The sequence below is a fragment of the Populus nigra genome, chromosome 7 (genome assembly GCF_951802175.1).
Source record: "Populus nigra chromosome 7, ddPopNigr1.1, whole genome shotgun sequence".
Taxonomy (NCBI): Eukaryota; Viridiplantae; Streptophyta; class Magnoliopsida; order Malpighiales; family Salicaceae; genus Populus; species Populus nigra.
Window position 1 is genome coordinate 9,577,478 of NC_084858.1, and position 19,196 is coordinate 9,596,673.

The following is a 19,196-nucleotide window of genomic DNA, read 5'->3' on the forward strand; positions in this document are numbered from 1 at the left end:
TTTGTTATTTACTTCCTTTTGAATTGTGAATTTCCTATTTGATAAAGATTTTTTTCTTACAAGGATGTGACAATTTGTTTTGAAAATTTTCTAATTCTATAAGAATCTTTAATAGGCTACAATATAATTCAAATGTAGAAAAGATTCATTAATGTTCCAAAATCTTTTTCTTACAAGGATTTTTTTTATTCATCCTAACTACATAAGAAAAAAAAGCTGATAGTATTTAATAACATATTGGTTTCTAAAATCATTGGAAATCAGTGTAGGTTGTAAATAATGTTAATAAAAAGCCTAAGATCACTTTAGTTATCACTGGTTTCCTTGTATAACCAACATAATTAGCCAACATGGTTTCATTGTATAACCAGCAACCATCATGGTTTCCTTGAATAACCAACAACTTGTCCTCTATGTAATGGTGACTTGCTGAAAATAAAAACATTCTGAATTTTAAATTCTATCATGGTATCAGAGCCCTCAATCATAGTTTTCTAAGAATTTGTTGTCATTTTTTTTCTCAATCATAGTTTTAGTACTTCTAGAGAAGTCAGATAATGTTGTTGATCATATTACTTATCTTATTTGAGTAACGCCAATACTTATAAATATTGTTAGGTATTTATGGTGCTAACTTATGTCAACAACAAATCAAGATTCTTTCATAATACAATTGTCGGTTATCCATACAGTAGGCTATGAAAGGATCAAGTATTTGTTGTACTAAGGGTTGTATAACACAAATCTAAATTAATCATTTAACAAGTCCTTATTAAGAATGAGTAAGATAACAGTTATAAAACATGCATGTTACTAGCAAACTTTCTTGAATATAAACATTAAAGTCCATATTGAGTTTATACTATACTTATTCTAACACTATTAGTGTAACCTTTTCACCATGATAAAATAAACTTAGCTAAACATAATAAAGAAGACAAACATAAATAAAAAAGATAAGAACATAATTATGATATAAGTTAACTAAGTATAACAAAGGAAATGAAAAGCATAAACAAATTAATGAAAATCTAACATTAAATAAAACTTGAACATTACAAAAATACCAAGAAATAAAGCAAGAGCAAGATCTTGATATGAAAATCAAGATGCCTAAATATATGGCAAATGCCTTCTTTTATAGGCTAAAATTTGGAATATTGATTTGATTACTAACTATTGAGTTGGTGGTCAACCATTAACTTGGGGGTTAGCTATTAACTTATTGGCTGGACAAAACATCATTTCTAACATAAGAAATTGAACAGATGTTCTTCATAAAATTTATGGGAATTTGTCTTTGATTTCCAACAAAAAAAATGAGCTCATTTGGATTTCTAGAACTCAAGATATGGGCTGAAAACCGTATAGTGTCTAGGCTACATGACAAATTCTGACTTCTATTTTGTTACTAAGATTTGAAGTTGAAAATGACAGTTTTGAATCTTAGACTCTGCATAAATGTTTTAGACCTATATCTCAGCTTTCCATTAAGATAAATTAGACCTAAATCTAAGGTCTACAACTCCAGTTATGACCTAATAACCGAATGGTATTCCAATTGGAATTGAATCAACATCTCTTCTCTAAACTTAGCCCTCTCTTTATCTTCTCAATTTCAATAGTTAAACACATCAATCAATCCTTTGAATTATGAGATATGCATGTATTTAAAATGAGCATTTACAATAAATTAAAGATATCTTATATTATCATACTTGTTATTATAAAACATGTTTAAGTTAGGGAATTTAATAATACTTTAAGTGCAATATGATGATATAAAACTTTAGTGAAAATGCACTTCAAATATTAATCAGTTGTGTTATGTAGGATCAGATGTCAAGGCTGTTGATAGTGAAAGGGTCTAAACATAGACGTCTCTTTAACCTACAACTACTTGTTCCATGAAGCTTACCTTCCTTCTATATATTGTATTTGTCATAAGTCTATAGTGCCAAATAAAGTCTAGCATAAATTCCTTGGTCATCCTCATTCTAGGGGCCTATTATGTTTGTTGAAATCAGGTCTATTAAATAATAAAGAGCATTCTTCTTGTTCTATACTTCCTGATTGTGCAACTTGTAAACTTGACAAAAGTAAGACTTTACCTTTTCCTTCTGAAGGACATAGAGCCACACACAGTTTTAAGATCATTCATAGTGATGTTTGGGTATTAGTCCTATTATTTCTCATGAACAATACAAATATTTCATAACATTTATAAATAACTACAGTAGATATACATAGGTTTATTTCTTACAAAACAAATAAGAGGTTTTCCAAATGTTTAAACTGTTCTTAGCTCTTAGTGACACTTAATTTTCAGCCGCTGTTAAAATTCTCCAATCCGACTTGGGTGGGGAATATATGTCTAATGAGTTCCATTCTTTCTTGGACTCTAAAGGTATTATCTCTCAATGTTCTTGTCTATATACTCCATAATAAAATGTAGTTAAATGCAAGAATTGTCATCTTTTAAATGTTGTCTGGATCATTGAGTCTTCGGTTCCTCTTATATTTTTTGGTAGAAGCACTTATGACAATAACATTTCTCATAAATAGACTCCTTTCCCAAGCTTTGGATTTTGAAGCTCCATATTTGAAGGCTTTATCATCACAATCCTACCTATACAAATCTTCACATCTTTGGGTGTGTATGTTTTATGCATCTTCCCTTGCTTGACAGAAACAAGCTTTTTGCCCAATCCATTCGTTGTGTCTTTTTGGGATATAATGTCACACAAAAGGGATATTTATACTATGATCCTAATTCTAATTGCGTTCGTGTTTCACAAAATATGCTCTTCTTTGAAAATTAATGGTTTTTTCCTATATCTTCCTCACCAGAGTCTTCTGTTATTTTCTTGCCTTCTTTTAATGACAAGTTTAGTGCTCCTAGTACTCATGTTGAAAGGTTCAAGCTAGGGATGGTATACTAGAAGAGACCTCCGGTGCTGCCCCCTTCTACTCCTGCCTCATCATTTGTTTCCCTATGTTGTTCCTTTAGAGTATCTAGTCCTTTTGACCGTTATGTATTCTTATCATAGATGATAGGTACTAATACTTTTGCGTTGCCAACCACTCTATCTTCTATTGTTATTCCTACTAGTTATTCATAGGCAGTCAAAGAACAATGCTGGCAGCAAGCCATGAAGGAGGAACTCTTGAGGATAATAAGACTTGGGACGTGGTGGATTGTCCTGCAGATGTGACTCCACTTGGATGTAAGTGGATCGATTCAATTAAGGTTAAGTCAGATGGTAATTTGGACAAGTATAAAGCTCATTTAGTAACTCTTGAAAATAATCAAGAATATGAAGTCAATTACAAGGAAACCTTTGATCCGGTGGCCAAAATGACCACCATTCACACAATGTTGGCTATTGTCACTTCTCAAAATTGGGTTTTACACCAAATAGATGTGAAGAACGGCTTTCTTCATAGGGATCTCAAGGAAGATGTTTATATACGTCCTCCAGCAGGTTTACTTTCCACCCCTACTTTTGTAGTGTGTAAGTTGCGTCGCTCCTTGTGCATCATTATTTCTTCGCAAAATTAAGATTGGGATAATCATTCTTTTGGTGTATGTTAATGACATAATCATCACAGGCACTGATTTGGTTCTAATGTCCCAAATAAAATAGTTTTCACATGAAGGATCTGGGATCTCTTACATAATTTCTTGGTCTGGAAATTACTGCTACTTCACATGGTATTTTTCTGTCATAACACAAGTATACCTAGGATATGGTGGTTGCTGCTAGTCTCTAGGACTCTCCTCTTCTTAATACTCCTATGGAACTAAATCTCAAGCTATGCAAAGAGGAAGGTGACTTGTTATCAAACCTTGTAGCCTATCAAATATTGGTTGGAAGCTTGGTATATCTTACAATCACTAGACCTAATATTTCTTATGTAGTTCAACAAGTTAGTCAATTCATGACTTCTCCTCGGCACCTTCATATGGTTTTAGTTCGATGAATCATTCGCTATGTTCACGATACATCTTTACGAGGACTTTTCTATCTTACTGGTACTTTACTAAATCTGATAGCATATAGTGATGCTGATTATGTCAGCTATAGTGACACTCGATGTTCTATTTCGGGTTAATGTATGTTTCTTGGTCTGACTCTTATTTATTGAAAAAGCAAGAAACAGGACCATGTTTCTAAGTGTTTTACTGAGTTTGAATATAGGGCCATGTCCCAAGCTTGCAGTGAGATAAATTGGCTTTGAGGGCTATTAGCTGAACTTGGCTTTTCTCCAAGTGGCCCTACCTCTTTGCATGTAGATAATACTAGTGTCATTCACATTTCAGCCAATCTCATCTTCCATCAACACATTAAACACATCGAGGTTGATTGCCATTTCATCCGTGAGGCATTTAAAGCTCAAACTATCTCTCTTCATCATGTATCTAACAATCTTTAATGGCAGGTATCTTTACCAAGGCTTTCACACAACAACATGATTTTCTTTCAGACAAATTGATGCTTATAGATGTCTCGCATCAATTTAAAGGGGGTGTCAATAAAAAGCAATAAATAATTTACCATATAAGTTTTGCCTTATTAATAGCTTACCATATAGGCTGTATATACTCTTATAATTACGAAAGAAGATTTAGCTTACTATGTATAGCTTTCTAAGATCACTCTAGTTATCACTCTACTTTCCTTGTATAACTAGCAACCAACATGGTTTCCTTTGTATAACCAATAGCTTGCCCTATATGTAACGGTGACTTGTTGAAAATAAAGACATTCTGAATTCTATCAAACAAGTCTTATATCAGACTTGTATTGTTTGATTTTCTTCTTATCTTCTCATATTAGCATAGGGAATTAACTTATGAGTTATATTTTTATTATTTCAGCTATAGCTCAAGGCTTGTTTGGGTTTAATTAATATTATATTTTTAGTTAGGATCAAAAACTTGTCTGAATCACGGTTTGGGCTTACTAATATAGGTTTTGAGTCAGTTCTGTAAGTGGATCAATTCAATTCGTAACAGTAGATCCATTTGGGCTAATTTTTCAAAAGTACTTAAACTTTTGTAAGCTTATGTTTCGGCAACCTTTGATGAATAATACTTTTAAACTTTTTAGTTTTAATGTGTGAGAGAGATTCTTGCATTTCTTGGTTCTTAAACGAATTGAATTTAACTTATCAAAAATTAATTGGCTTCATAGCGCCATTCGACTTCATTCCCATAATGCTGGTGTCTTAGGATAAATTTCAACGGTGACACACTTTTATCAGACATCTTTTGACTTTTCAGGATTAGATCTCAATCTTAATTATGAATTGCATGATCATATGATTACAAGTTTCACATTTTAATATAACACCATTTTTTTTGTGCCAGACAATTATTCATTTGGGAGCCAGATCACATGCTGAAACAGGCCTTTTACCAAGGGAAGTGTGTTGCTGAAATAACATAGAAGCTCACAAGTGTATGGAAGAAGATGCTTGATACAAAAGAGAAGTATGGTGTTATTCCGATCAAAGTTTCCCTCATGTATTCACACACTTACAATCGAAAGAGGGTAACCAATGAATTAACATGGACGGGAACACAAAGACCTGGGTTGCCTGAAAAACTCTCCCCAGTGAGAGAGATATTGGACTCGAGAGAAGATTGTTTGATGAGTATGGTAATAACTCGCACAGACTTGTAGGGATACTTCCAATCAAGAGGTTGTTGGGAAGGTAAGAACATTGAGAGATCTATACAAAGAGTGACTTAGGGATGGAAGAATTCAGCTTGTTGCCTTGCATGATCAGTAAATTTACCATATTTAGATAGCGAAATTAATTCATTGGTTATAATTCAGAAGGGAAGGGAGAGAAGGATAGGGAAGAGATTGCAAAACGAAATTGATTTATTTGAGTTATATTATACATGAGATTAATTTTATTTTTCTGATCATTTTTAAATTTTTATTTCACATATAATTTGAAATGTAATTTCTAAAACTAAAACAAGAAAATGAATTGCAAATAAACATTAGAAAGTTTTTTTAATATAATTATCCCATAAATTAAAAAAAAAAGAGTAATAAAGATCATTCGCACACACTTATTACTTGAAATTCATTAATATTTATTTTGTTGACATAGTTCATGACAGAAATATGGTTTTTTAAAAAAAAAAGTCTTGTGTTCGAGTGCAAAAGGCCAATCGTATAAATCCTCAATTGCGTGTGCCGCTTTAATTGTTCGCTATGGCAATTATTTAAGAAGCAAAATGTATTTTATTTTGTCATCATTACACATACAAGTTGAAAGGACCGCTAAAATTAAGAAAATAGGAGAAATTTCAACTTAGTCTTAAATGGACTAAATATTTTGACGTTGATTTCGTAATTTTATAGATAATATTAGTTATGTGATTCATTATAAAAAAAAAATTATATATGCAAGTTTTTTTAATATATTTCTGTAATTTAAAAATTTTAAATTCAAATAAAAATATTTATGCATCCATTTAATCAAATAAATCGAGAACTATATGTGTGAATTAATAAATCAATAAAAAATCATTAATAATATCTAAAACAAATTGAAAAATTAAGAGATAAATATAGATCAAGATATTTAATATCAAAAGATGAGATATTTTTCCAATTGGGTTTGCTAAAAAATTTTATTAAAATAATTTTTTTATTTAACCAAATGATAATAGAAATAGAGACAAATTAAATTGATCGAATAAAATAATAGAAAAAAAGACATCATGTAAGGCTGCACATATTAGAAATATTATCTGAAAATAATTTTTTTCTCAAAAATAAAGTTCATCCATACAAAAGATAAAAAAACAAAATTATAGATGAATCAAAAAGCTCTTCAAATTTAAATACATAACTATAAAAATAATTGTTATTTAAAAGAGACTCTCCAAACAAAATGAAAGAGATGAGGAATATTAATTTAAATATAAATTAAAAAATTAAGAGAAAAAACCATAAAACAAAATCATTAATTTAAAAAAAGAATTAGAAAAAAAAAAAGCAAAGGTCAAGCATTTTTGGACTTAGCAAGTCAAGTCAACCCACGTGGCTCATTTTGTTAGGGCCCACGCAATTGATCCTTTAGTTTTTTTTTTTTTTTTTTGCAATTGAGGCAGACGACACAATATTTTTGAAAAAAAAATTAGATGACACGTTGTATGATTTACCCAAAAATTAAGGTTTAAAGTTTTTTTTACCCAAAAACCCCTTTCAATCTATTTTTTACCCCAAATATCTATAAAAAACCATAAGAACTGTGATAAATCTATTTATGGTCTTAGAAAACCCAAAAAATCACCCTAAAAATCAAAAATCAACTCTAGTTCATATTTGTTTTTTCATGAATTTTAAAGGTAAATAAACACCTAATATGATTTTCCCTCATCAAATAAAACCATTTGATATAAATATCGTTTAATTTAATAGTCTAAATTAGTGTTAACAACACTTTTCTCTTTCTATCGCCGGAATCCAATAATCTCTCTCTCTCTCTCCTCCCTCAACAAGTAACTAAAAATAACAAAAATAAAATTTTGTACCAAAATTAAATTGAAAAAATATTGAGATGCTGAAATTGTATAATTTACATGATTTTTAAAGTTCAAGGATCAAAGTGTATCTTTTGCAAAAATTATAGCATGTCACCTATATTTAATATCTTTTCTTTTAATTTTATATTTTCATAAGAAATCAAAATCAATTGGTAATTAATTAAGAATAAATCACAAAAAAAATAAAATTGTTTGTGGATCAAATTAATAAAATTTTACATAACTCATCCACAATAAAAATGTATGAGAAGATAAATAGTAAAGCTTTGCACAATTAAAAAAAACTCAAGTATTTTAAAATAATAATTAATATCTATTTATCTATCTATATATGTAAAAGTATAACGATACCTTTATCTGTAAAATTGTAGAAATATCTATTAGAGTTTACCATGTTGGCAAGCAATGTGATCAATATGCTAAGCCCATGCGTCTGACATGAAAATTCTACATCCATTATGTAAAGCACAATATTACACATAATTTGTTTTCAACAAAAAGAACTTTTAATGAAATTTTTTACAATATCATTATAGTTAATTATTTTTATTTTGACCATATGAAAAATTATCTTGTAACATTTTATTTAAAATGTATATTGCATATTTTTAACTAAACATAAAATAAAAAAAATTAATTTTAAAATCAAAGCAATCTAGATTCATAGTACTATGGATTGGAGCAGTGTAATGGCAGCCAAGCCCTTGCTATAAAGAGCTGTAAGGGTAGCGGGGAAGGGTTGGGGTTGTCTTTTCACTGATATGCATTTGATATTGAAAAGACGCTTGGAAAGAAGATGGTCACTTTAAGTTTTAGTGAGGTTGCCTGAGTGTTAGACGGGCCCACGCCTCTACGTGAGGATACCTAGTGATTGGGTTGACCTGCCTTGGCGCTTGGGTTGACATGCCCTTACGCTGGGTCAGACCCGTACTCCACGTGGCGCTGAGGCTGGCTTGCCCTTGCCCTGGACATGAGTCAGCTCGAGCCCTCACGTGGGGACACCTGGCACTTGGGTTACCTACCCTTGCGCTGGGTCAAACCCGAGTGCTAGGTGGTGTTGGGGCTAACTTCCCTTGCCAGGTGGCGTTGGGTTGTCTGTCCTTTTACGGGGTCAAACCCGGGCACCACGTGGCACTGAGGATGGCTTGCCCTTTACCCAGGGCCAAGGGTTAGACCTGACGTGGCGCAATGGTCAAACATAATAAAAAAATTTAGTATTACAACTTTCAATGATAATAAACATAATAATCTTTGTACCCTAAATAATAATATTTTTTATATTAATAGTTTGAACTACAATAAAAATAAATATTATTACTCTCAATTATAATAAAAATAAAAATATTTGTACTGCAAATAATAATAGTTTTGATATTAATGCTTTGAACTATAATAGAAATAGTAATATTTATAACACAAATCATAGTATTAATATTAATATTAATACTTTAAATTATAATAAAAATGATAATATTTATGGCACACATAATAATAATAATGATAATAATAATAATAATAATCTTTTATTTTATCCTTGAAATCAACTATATTGTTTTTCTTTGGTGTTGGTGGTAATAACATGTTGAACCTGAACGTGTCCACGCCCAAGCCCACGTTAAGTCTGGATGCGTCCACGCCCAACTCCAAGTTGGCCCTGGACACGTCCATGTCTAACCTTATGTTGGATTTGGACGTGACACCGACCATCTCCATATTGGGCTTGAACACATCCCGACCCAACCCCACGTTGGGTCTCGATGTGTCCCCGCCCAACGCCATGTTGGCCCCTTGGGTCTGGACTCAATCGCATCCACCTTAAGTTTTGGTGGAGATGCTTGGGGAGAAGATAGTCACTTCAAGTTTTGGTGGGGCCGCCCTAGGCGTTAGCCGGGCCCGCGCCCTCATGTGAGGACACCTACCACTAGGGCTGACAAGCCCTTACGCTGGGTCAAACCCGATCACCACGTGGCACGGGACTTGCTTGCCCTTGCTGTGGGCGTGAGTCAGCTCGAGCCCTTACCTGGGGATACATGATGCTTGGGCTGCCTACCCTTGCGCTGGGTTAGACCTAAGCACCAGATAGCGCTGGGGCTGTCTTCCCTTACCCTTGACAGAAGCCAGACCAACGCCCCCACGAGGAGACACCTGACACTTGGGTTGCCTACCCTTTTACGGGGTCACACCCACGCACCATGTGGCACTAAGGCTGGCTTGCCCTGTTCCCAGGGCTAAAGGTCAGACCCGATGTGGCGCAAAGGCCAAACAAAATAAAAAATTTTAGTATTACTACTTTCAATGATAATAAACATAATAATCTTTGTACCCCAAATAATAATATTTTTTATATTAATAGTTTGAACTACAATAAAAAAATATTATTACTTTTAATTATAATAAATATAAAAATATTTGTACCGCAAATAATAATAGTTTTGATATTGATGCTTTGAACTATAATAGAAGTAGTAATATTTATAACACAAATAATAGTATTAATATTAATACCTTCAATTATAATAAAAATGATAATATTTATGGAACAAATAATAATAATAATAATAATAATAATAATTAATTTTAATTTTATCCTTCAAATCAACTATATAGTTTTTCATTGGTGGTAATAAAATGTTGGACCTGGACGTGTCCACGCCCAACCCCATGTTGAGTCTGGATGCGACCACGGCCACCTCCATGTTGGGCCTGGACACGTCCACCCTCAACTTCACGTTACAACCAGACACGACCTAGTCCAATTCAATGTTGGGTGTGGACGCGTTCCCGCCCAACCCCATGTTGGGTCTGTAGGCGTGCCCGCCCCACTCCAAGTTGGCCTTGGACCTGTCCACATCCACCCCAATGTTGGGCTGGACGCATTAGCGCCCAACCCCACGTTGGGTCTCGAGTGACCGCACCCTTTCATATGTTGGACCTGGACGTGTCCACACCTAACTCCACATTGCGACTGAACACGACCGAGTCCAACTCCATGTTGGGTGTCAATGCGTCCCCGCCCAACTCATGTTGGGTCTGGACGTAACCGAGTCCAACTCAATGTTGGGCCTGGACACGGTCGCGTCCAACTCAATGTTGGGCCTGGATGTGACCAGGTCCTGCACTAGAATCAATGCAATGGGTCCTCGCTAGGACCCAAATAATTTGTGTTATAAATATTCTTCAGTTTTTTTTAATATAATAATGTGTTATAAATATTATTATTTATCTTATAACTCAAGTGTTCATATAAAAAACAGTATTATTTGTGTTATAAATATTATGATTTTTATTATAACTCAAAGTATTAATATAAAACATATTATTATTTGTGTTATAATCATCCTTGGAATTCTTAATATAATTATTTATGTGATAAATATTATTATTTTTATTATAATTCTAAATATTCATATCAAAAATAGTATTGTTTGTGTTATTAATATTATTATTTTTATTATAATTAATAGTATGAATATTAAAAATATTATCAGTTGTGTTATAAATATAAATATTTTTATTATAATTCTATATATTCATATAAAAAATAGTATTATTTGTGTTATTATTATTATTATAATTAATAGTATGAATATTTAAAATATTATCATTTGTGGTATAAATATTATTATTTTTATTATAATTAATATTATTAATAAAATAATTAATAAATTTTGAAAAAAAATTATTATTTTTTGTATTATAAATTTTTATAGTAATTTTTATAAAATAAAAAGTAAGTTCGCCGCGTAGCATGGGCATCCAACTAGTATGCATATATAGAATATCTTATATTTTCATTTAAGAAAATATTTTTTTATTATAATAATGTTAATTCTTTTTTTTTCCATTTTGTTTCGAATGATAGAAAATTGTACAAATAATCATTGAACAAATATATATGTTTGGATTGGATAGGTGCAATATAAAACGAGTTCAATATAAATAAAGAAATAATTCAAATTATAAACATATTTATTAGGAGTGAGTAAAAAATAAAAAAACCAATTAAACTGAGAAAACTAGAAAAAAAATAACCAAAAAAACCGAATCGTGAAAAAAACCGATTAGAATATTTAAAAACTAACTAGTTTGGTTCATTTTGGTTTCATAAGACTGAAACCAAAAAACCAAATCGAACCGAACTAAAGTTAAAAACCAAGCCAAATCAGAAAAAAAAAACTGAGCCAAATTAGAAAAAACTGAGCCAATTGATTGGGTTTTGATTTTTATTCTAAAATAACCGAACCAAAACCGGTTGGTTTGAATCGATTTCGGTTTTTAAAAAAAATAAATTTGATTTAGTTATTTTTTAGGTAAAAATTAAACTGTACCGAAAATGATCACACCTAATATTTATAGAAGTTTAAAAGTGAATGTTAATTGTATTAGATTTAAGTAAATTGATTTTCATTGTTACCGGACCTAATATCGTTTTTCTGACATACACACACTAAGACTACATAGATAAAGTTAATTATATTAATTATCATAAATCATCAAATAAGAAATTACATTAGTTAGCATAATACATGGATTATATATTTTATATAATAAAATATTGTTAATAATCAAAGTAAATTTACAAACAAATGGATGATTAAAATTAAATCACCTTACAAAGTAGGTGCACACGACTAGGTCTTTAATAATGATTTTTCTAGATGTGAAAGAGTGTTATATTATTGATTACAAAATTATTATTGAATATATAGATTTTTATATTAATTAATGATTCACCTTAACTTTTTTGGAATTTAAATTCATACCCTCAAAAAATTCCAAACACAAATTAATTTAATCATTGAATTCAATTCAATTCAGAGTATTTCAAACTCCCAATAGTGTCAAGTCAATATAGTATAATATTCTAAGTTATATATAAGATATCTAGGTAAGTGAATTAATTGTTCTATATGAAGGTCTCTATAATATTTAGGATATGGGCAAAACCCAATAACGTGGGGATTTATAGATGTGTGATTAGCATTTTGGCTTTTTATTTCCTTAGAGGTTACATTTCATCCATAACCAAGAGATATTGGAGATGCAAAGAAAAGCTAAGGCCACTCATGCAAAAGTGTTTACCCTGCTTGGAAATAAAGTGCGAGCCTGAGTGGAAGGTGACGATAACTCTGTAAACAAACTAAGAAGGAGCACAAGGATGAGATTGATTTCAAGATTTTGGAGCCATATATCCTACGGTGCGAGGTAGATTAGATGAGTAAGAAAACACTACACTCTAATGAAAAGAAGACAAGAGAGTCGAAGAGCACTGACGATTTCATACTTTCTACCTTCCATCCAAAAAAAAAAAAAAAACTGCAAAAGAAATGGATAATTTAATTATATGTTCTACTACAATTACCCATCATTTCAGTTTCTGCCCCATACAGTATACCATGTCCCAAAATTCCAGAGCAACTAGTTTTCCTGTTTACAAGTTAAAAAACAGATATATGGTCACAACCCCTAGGGCCTGAATTACTTTCTGATACAATCTTCTTCAGTCTGACCATCTGTATACAAATTCAAACAAGCCAATTATTCTGAAGCTAACACATAAAACAACATGAAGTGCAAGAATCCATAAAAACACAAAGCATGAATGTCCTCACCCCTAAGATTAGTAGCCAGGTTTGCTTGAACATCAGCTTCAAAGTTGAATTCCTTGAAGATGAAACAAAGAATATGCCATTTGTAATCAGGCTATCAAACAAATGCAAATAAATTGCCACTACCAATATGACCATCTTAGAAAAAAATACTAAATCAACAACGCAGCACAAGTACCATGCATATAACAGTTCAAATCGATGAGTGCATTGACGATGGAATTGCACTATATATATTTGGTAAGCCTTGCAGAGGTTGAGAACACAGTATTATGACTAATGTAGCCCCCATATGCATAGAAAAGACACCAAACTAGAGACATGAACTGACAAAAATCATATGGAGCAATAGACCTTTGAAGTGCAAAGAAAGACAAGAAAATGACACTAGGGTCAATGGCTCCAAAGCTCAGGATCAATTTGATAAACTGTCTCCTACATGTGATATTGTGAAAGGATAATTAGTTTATGATAGAGATGCATAAATGGACATCAAACCACATGCATGAGCTCAGAAAACCCTGATGTGAAAAGTGATATAAGTCTATCAAAATAACATGAGGTCAATGGCTCCAAGCCGAAAGATTAAATTCATAAAGCTGGTCACCTGAATGAGAAACCAAGAAATGCTGATTGCTTTATGACAGATACATTTAAGGTAGCATCATTTCGATGAATTGACAGCCAACAAATCAGTGATTATATCATTTAGATGAATTGACAAGAAGCAAATTGGTCGGTGTAATTTAATCAGAGAGGTTGTTAGATTCTCACAATTCACAATTCAAATCTTATGATTCATCCCAGATCACATACAATACAACAAATTCAATTCATGGGGTGAATCACAAATGTAATCATGCAATTCAACAAATTCAATTCACTGCGATTCATTAAATTTTACAAGTCAACTCAAATAAAAAATAAAAGTAAATTGTATAACTGTAAAAGAGATGGTAAGGGTAGGAATGCTAGGTCAAGAGGTCATGGATCACAACAACATTTAAACCCTTTTCTTTGGTAAAACTTTCTAAGTGAAACTGAACCAAACTAATAAAGCAAGAAAATGGTGAAAGAGAGCAACAGTGGCAAAGACAGAAATAACAACTATGGTGAAATCATATGGGGTGGATATAAAGAGGAATAGTAGTTCAACTAGTTAGAAGGTAACTTTTAGATATATAGCTAGTTATATCGAGTCATTAGAATGATCAAGTGCCGTTGAACAACATATGTTGATTTTTTTGAATTTTGAGATTTGGAATCTTTTAGTGACTTAAATTTAATAAATGATTAAATACGAAGTAAATCTACATATTTGCGGCAACTAAAACACATCAAGTAGATAGTGCAGTTTCTGAGTAAAAAAGTAATTATCTGCTTGTACCCTAGGAACATGTTTGATCTGGAATGATGTGAACATATCCTTCAGCTCCTTGGCCTCTTTACACAAGTCAGCCAGATTCTGGTTTTTTAATTTCCATAAACCCTGAATCTGTATACAAGTAATTGTCAAAAGCACAAGTTTAAACAAGAAAATATCAAAATAGATAAAGATATATTCACATCTAAAGTAGATCAATGCTAGAAGCCAGAACAATAAAATGATAAGAACCATGAGTGTGTTGCTTAAACAGAAATTAAAAACAAGTCTCAAATTTATTGCAATATTACTGCTGACATGAATTGTCAATGATTTCATACTACAACATATGCACATGGTAATGTTGCCAAAGAAAATAAAAGAGCATTAGGATATAGAATATAATTAACACATGAACAGGACTCTCATAAATACAATATAATTAACACATAAAGAACTCCACTCAGATACAAGGTCCAACAGGGTATTTCAAAGGACTATCCAGTATCTTTCCTCATTTTGAAGTCACTTATTCGAACTTAATTTGTGATTCTTATATTTCATTTTCCGTCATTTTGTTTCCAAAAACTTGATACATGCAAAAACCTTTAACTAGAAAACAAATGAATACTTTAATGATGCAATAGCAAACAAAATAAATAATTTAATAAAGTAAGAACAAATAACAAACCTGCATACAGACAAGATTCGAGTCTCCTTGCACACAAATGTATTTAAACCCTTTCTTAAGCGCATGTTTCAGTCCTAAAAGTACAGCTCGATATTCAGCAACATTATTTGTTGCAATTCCTAACCCTTCACGAAGTCGGCAGACCTAGCAAAGCATGGAGTTCAAAAGAGATAGAATCTAACTCGATACATAAACATAAAGCCTGATAAAAAATCAAAACAGTAGTGCTGCCCTAGGTGAAATATTTGCACCAAATAGTCTACCAGAATTCACACAACTGTTCAGTGCCAAAACTCCACGATATTTGGACTTGTTCAACTCAAAAGTACCTACCATGCTTCCATCTTCAGCTCGTAGTACAGCTCCCGCACCAGCTGGTCCAGGATTTCCTTTTGAAGCACCATCAAACTCAAGAATGCAGGAGGGCTGGGCAATGGGCATGCCCATGGTTAAAGATTATTGTTAAACTGGGATTTAAAGAATACTATACCATGCCATACATGAGGCTTGAACAAAAACTAGACAGATCGCTGCAAGTAGACACTTCATATCAAAATCAAGGCAACTATAATGATAGCCTGGAAATGAATTCCATGGGAAATTTTACTACCCTTACTCCGCATGCAGGACTGACACTAATTAATATTAACTTTTACCATGTGTCTGCAACAGTTGGAACACTCAAGCTATGCATAATAATTTCAGGATTCAAAAATGAAAATATTTGCATCTTGTGACAGAAAGATCAATCAATAATGCAAATTCAGTTAAACCTAAGTGATGGTTTATTGAGGCAAAAGATCTAAGGTTAAATGATATCATCAGTGAAATTTCAAAGACAAATCCCCATGTTTTACACGCAAGAATTAGCAGAAATACAACCCTGGATGCAAACAGGGACTGATACGTATCTGTTACAATAGGTTCTTGAACAAATTAAACAAAAAATATTGCCCAGGTCAGATTCCAAATTCGGTGGACTGAATTTATACAATACCCATCACCAAAACATAACAAACATTCCAAACCAAATACATTGTGCAAGTCAGATTCTAGATTCAGCGAACTAAAGTTACACAACACCCATCACCAAAACATAACAAACATTCCAAACCAAATACAATTGCTAATTCAAAAACGAACAAACACCATCTATAAATACAAATAATAAGACCTTAAGAAACATATGCGCATGACAGTAGAGCTAACACTCATATACTGACATATGGACATGTGTGAGAAAATATGGGCATGGACAGTTGAGAATAGCACTTACAATTAAATATGCATACAGGGAAGCAAAATATCGATATAACTGGAGATGAAAATACAAGAAATGTTAAAATTATTACAAGTATCATGGTCTAAGAACAGTAACTATCCGAGGATAGCAACTCACACAACTGGAAGAAATCCTTTTAGCTTCCACTCCATTATCTGATTTCAGAAACTTTTTCTGAGGATTTGTTGAAATTGATGTTGACCCATGCAATTTCTGCAAAACAATGAGGTAGAAATAAAATGAGAGCAACCACAGTAATCAACCAGAAATGTAGTCCTTTAGGTCCTTCTGTTTATTTTTGGGAAACTAAGGCGAGGGTGCTGTAGTAAAAATTAAAATCAAGAACAGGGTACCGAAGATGCAAATTACACAACAAAAAGATTTAGAAAGACATTTTCTTTTCTTTTTTTTTCATTCTATGTTCTCAAAAAAATAATTCTGCTATGGAGAATGAAGATGAATGGTAGCTCACTTATTATAAGAACTAAATTATCAACGCAGCTTTTAGCCATCAAGTTCAATTTTAATCATGTTACGACTTTTGCATGTGTATCAATTTAAGTAACCTACACTGCATCTGTTAATCATGGCATCTGTTAACCTACTCTGCACCACCCATTGGTCAAAAGCAAAGCAAACAAGCCAATTCACAAATCACACTGTTAGGTGATGGGACCTTGTGAGGTCTTCTAACCTACAGCAAATCACTGGTGTTGTTCACTTTTACTCATGCCATGACTTCAAGATGTGTATTGATGAAGTAAACAGCCTCCCATCAACTGAACACAAAAAAACATCATCAACACCTCTGTTATCCTACTATGCATCACCCATGACTGGACACCAAAAACAAACAAGCTAAATCACAACTGTCAGACAACTAGTGAATGTTAGAAAAGATGACTCTCAGTCTCCCAACTTTGGCCTACAATAAATAACCAGCATTGATCTTAGTAAATTGCTATGGCCAAACAAATGTCTTCGGTAGTGTTTGGTATTGTGGTAGTAGTTGATTTTCAAAGTGTTCTTCGCTTGGAAATGCATCAAAATAACATTTTTTTTATTTTTTAAAATTTATTTTTGACATCAACACATCAAAACAATCCAAAAACAACCAAAAAAATAAATTTGAAGCAAAGATAATTCATTTTTTTTCAAAAGCACAATGTCACTGCAAAAACAAACACTACCTTACTTTTGGAAGATTGCTTTGGTCCTCCAGACGTGGTTAGAATGAGGGAGGATTACTACAAAATTTGGAGACCAAGAAATATTGGAGAGGGAATAGTAGAAAATAATTCACCTAACTGCTCCAAAGACCAAGTTTTCCTATGGAACCCGAGAAAACAAGAAGTCTGATTAATGATTATGGATTAACAGTAGTAAATTTTGTAGTCTCTATCATTCAGATTTCTGACAAAATAAAGGTTCCAAAATTCATATTATCATCCCCCATCTTACAATAACTAGAAATAAGTAACTAACCAACAACAAGCAATCTAAAAAGATCATTTGGCATTATGCAATCTGAAGACTCCAAATGAATTTTAGTTAACATGGTCACAGCAGCAACTTTCTCCATTCTCCAATCAAACACATATATTGTCAAGAGTTAACTTCCTTCAATCAACTTCATAAGAACCTTTAATTACATTTTATTGAAATCTAAATTTCTTGACATTGTGTCCACTACTAATACAATATCAAATACTTCAAAATGATATACATTACAGGGTGGCTTAACTCACAATTGATTCAAGCGGTTGAGGCAACCGCTTAGGAGGAAAATTGTTGTCTAATTCTTTCGCTCTAAAAGAAGAAGCTGGTTCCTGAAAATATACAGGCAATGAATTGATGGGGTTCAGCACAAAAACCAGAAGAGAGTAGTGAATTTGAGGAGACCTGAAAAGGGAAAGGAAGAAGTTTGCCAAAAAGATCATTTTCAACATCGGGTGCTTGGATAGAATAGGCAGCGTTGTTGAGCCCATGTGAGGAAAGGTACTCTTTCGCCTCCTTAGGCAATCCATACCCTTTGAACACACTTACAGAAGGATTGCACACCTCCAAAATAAAAATCAATAAAAATAGTAAAGTGTTGTTCTTTAAATATTAAGTAGAAATTAAGCAAAAGAAAAGGTAAATTTACAGAAGAAGATTGAGCTTGAAGCTGGCAGTCAGAGAAGTTGTTATAAACCCCAATAATATCCCCTTTCCGTACAACGTAGAAAGCATCCTTTTCTTCCTCCATAATACTTAGATGAGAATTGAGAATGGAGAGCCACACCCACTAAACTAGGGTAAAGAAGAGCAATAGCAGTTTACTCCTAAATAAAGGCGGTGTTTGGTATTGAGGTTGCTGTTGTGATTGAGGTTTTAAAAAAGTTATTTTATAAAAAGTATTTTTAATTAAGGTTGGTTTGGAAAAATATATGTTTAGTTAAAACTATGGTTGAAATTGAGGTTGAATAAAAAATAGTTTAATGTGTTTGGTTAAAAAAATATTTTTAAAATTGAGATTATATATATATATATATAAATGATTTTTAATTTAAATATTGTAGATTTAACTACTGTTATTACATCATGAAATAAATAATATTGATATCAAATATTTTTTATTATTCCATTAAACTACATGCAATGTCATCACATACGAAATAAATCTATCAAATAAG

General features: G+C 32.2%; 1 protein-coding gene across 4 annotated transcripts; it reads right to left on the reverse strand.

The window, feature by feature from the left end:
• Positions 1-12,893: 12,893 nt before the first annotated feature.
• LOC133698192 (uncharacterized) lies at positions 12,894-18,835 on the reverse strand. 4 transcript variants are annotated; one of them, XR_009843026.1, is made up of 11 exons: positions 18,668-18,835; positions 18,424-18,582; positions 18,270-18,350; positions 16,639-16,734; positions 16,516-16,554; positions 15,573-15,665; positions 15,240-15,383; positions 14,573-14,680; positions 13,540-13,620; positions 13,189-13,240; positions 12,894-13,089 (listed from the first exon to the last, which is right to left on the reverse strand). XR_009843026.1 is itself a non-coding variant. In XM_062121042.1 (10 exons), exons 1-10 carry the CDS (start codon positions 18,767-18,769, stop codon positions 13,055-13,057), a joined length of 909 nt encoding a protein of 302 aa, XP_061977026.1. In that variant the 5' UTR covers positions 18,770-18,833; the 3' UTR covers positions 12,894-13,054. The 4 variants fall into 4 exon arrangements, 2 of the variants coding, with proteins under 2 accessions (XP_061977026.1, XP_061977027.1); XR_009843025.1 differs by having other exon boundaries at positions 13,189-13,620; XM_062121042.1 differs by lacking the exon at positions 13,540-13,620 and having other exon boundaries at positions 18,668-18,833.
• Positions 18,836-19,196: the final 361 nt, after the last annotated feature.

Excerpts from the sequence above, each read along its gene's own strand:
- LOC133698192 (XM_062121042.1), bottom strand. The coding sequence starts at position 18,769 with ATGGAGGAAGAAAAGGATGCTTTCTACGTTGTACGGAAAGGGGATATT. Across the intron at positions 16,735-18,269 it reads CTCAACCGCTTGAATCAATT|AAATTGCATGGGTCAACATC; the intron begins GTGAGTTAAGCC and ends ATTGTTTTGCAG. Across the intron at positions 16,555-16,638 it reads AAAGGATTTCTTCCAGTTGT|TTATATCGATATTTTGCTTC; the intron begins GTGAGTTGCTAT and ends TTTCATCTCCAG.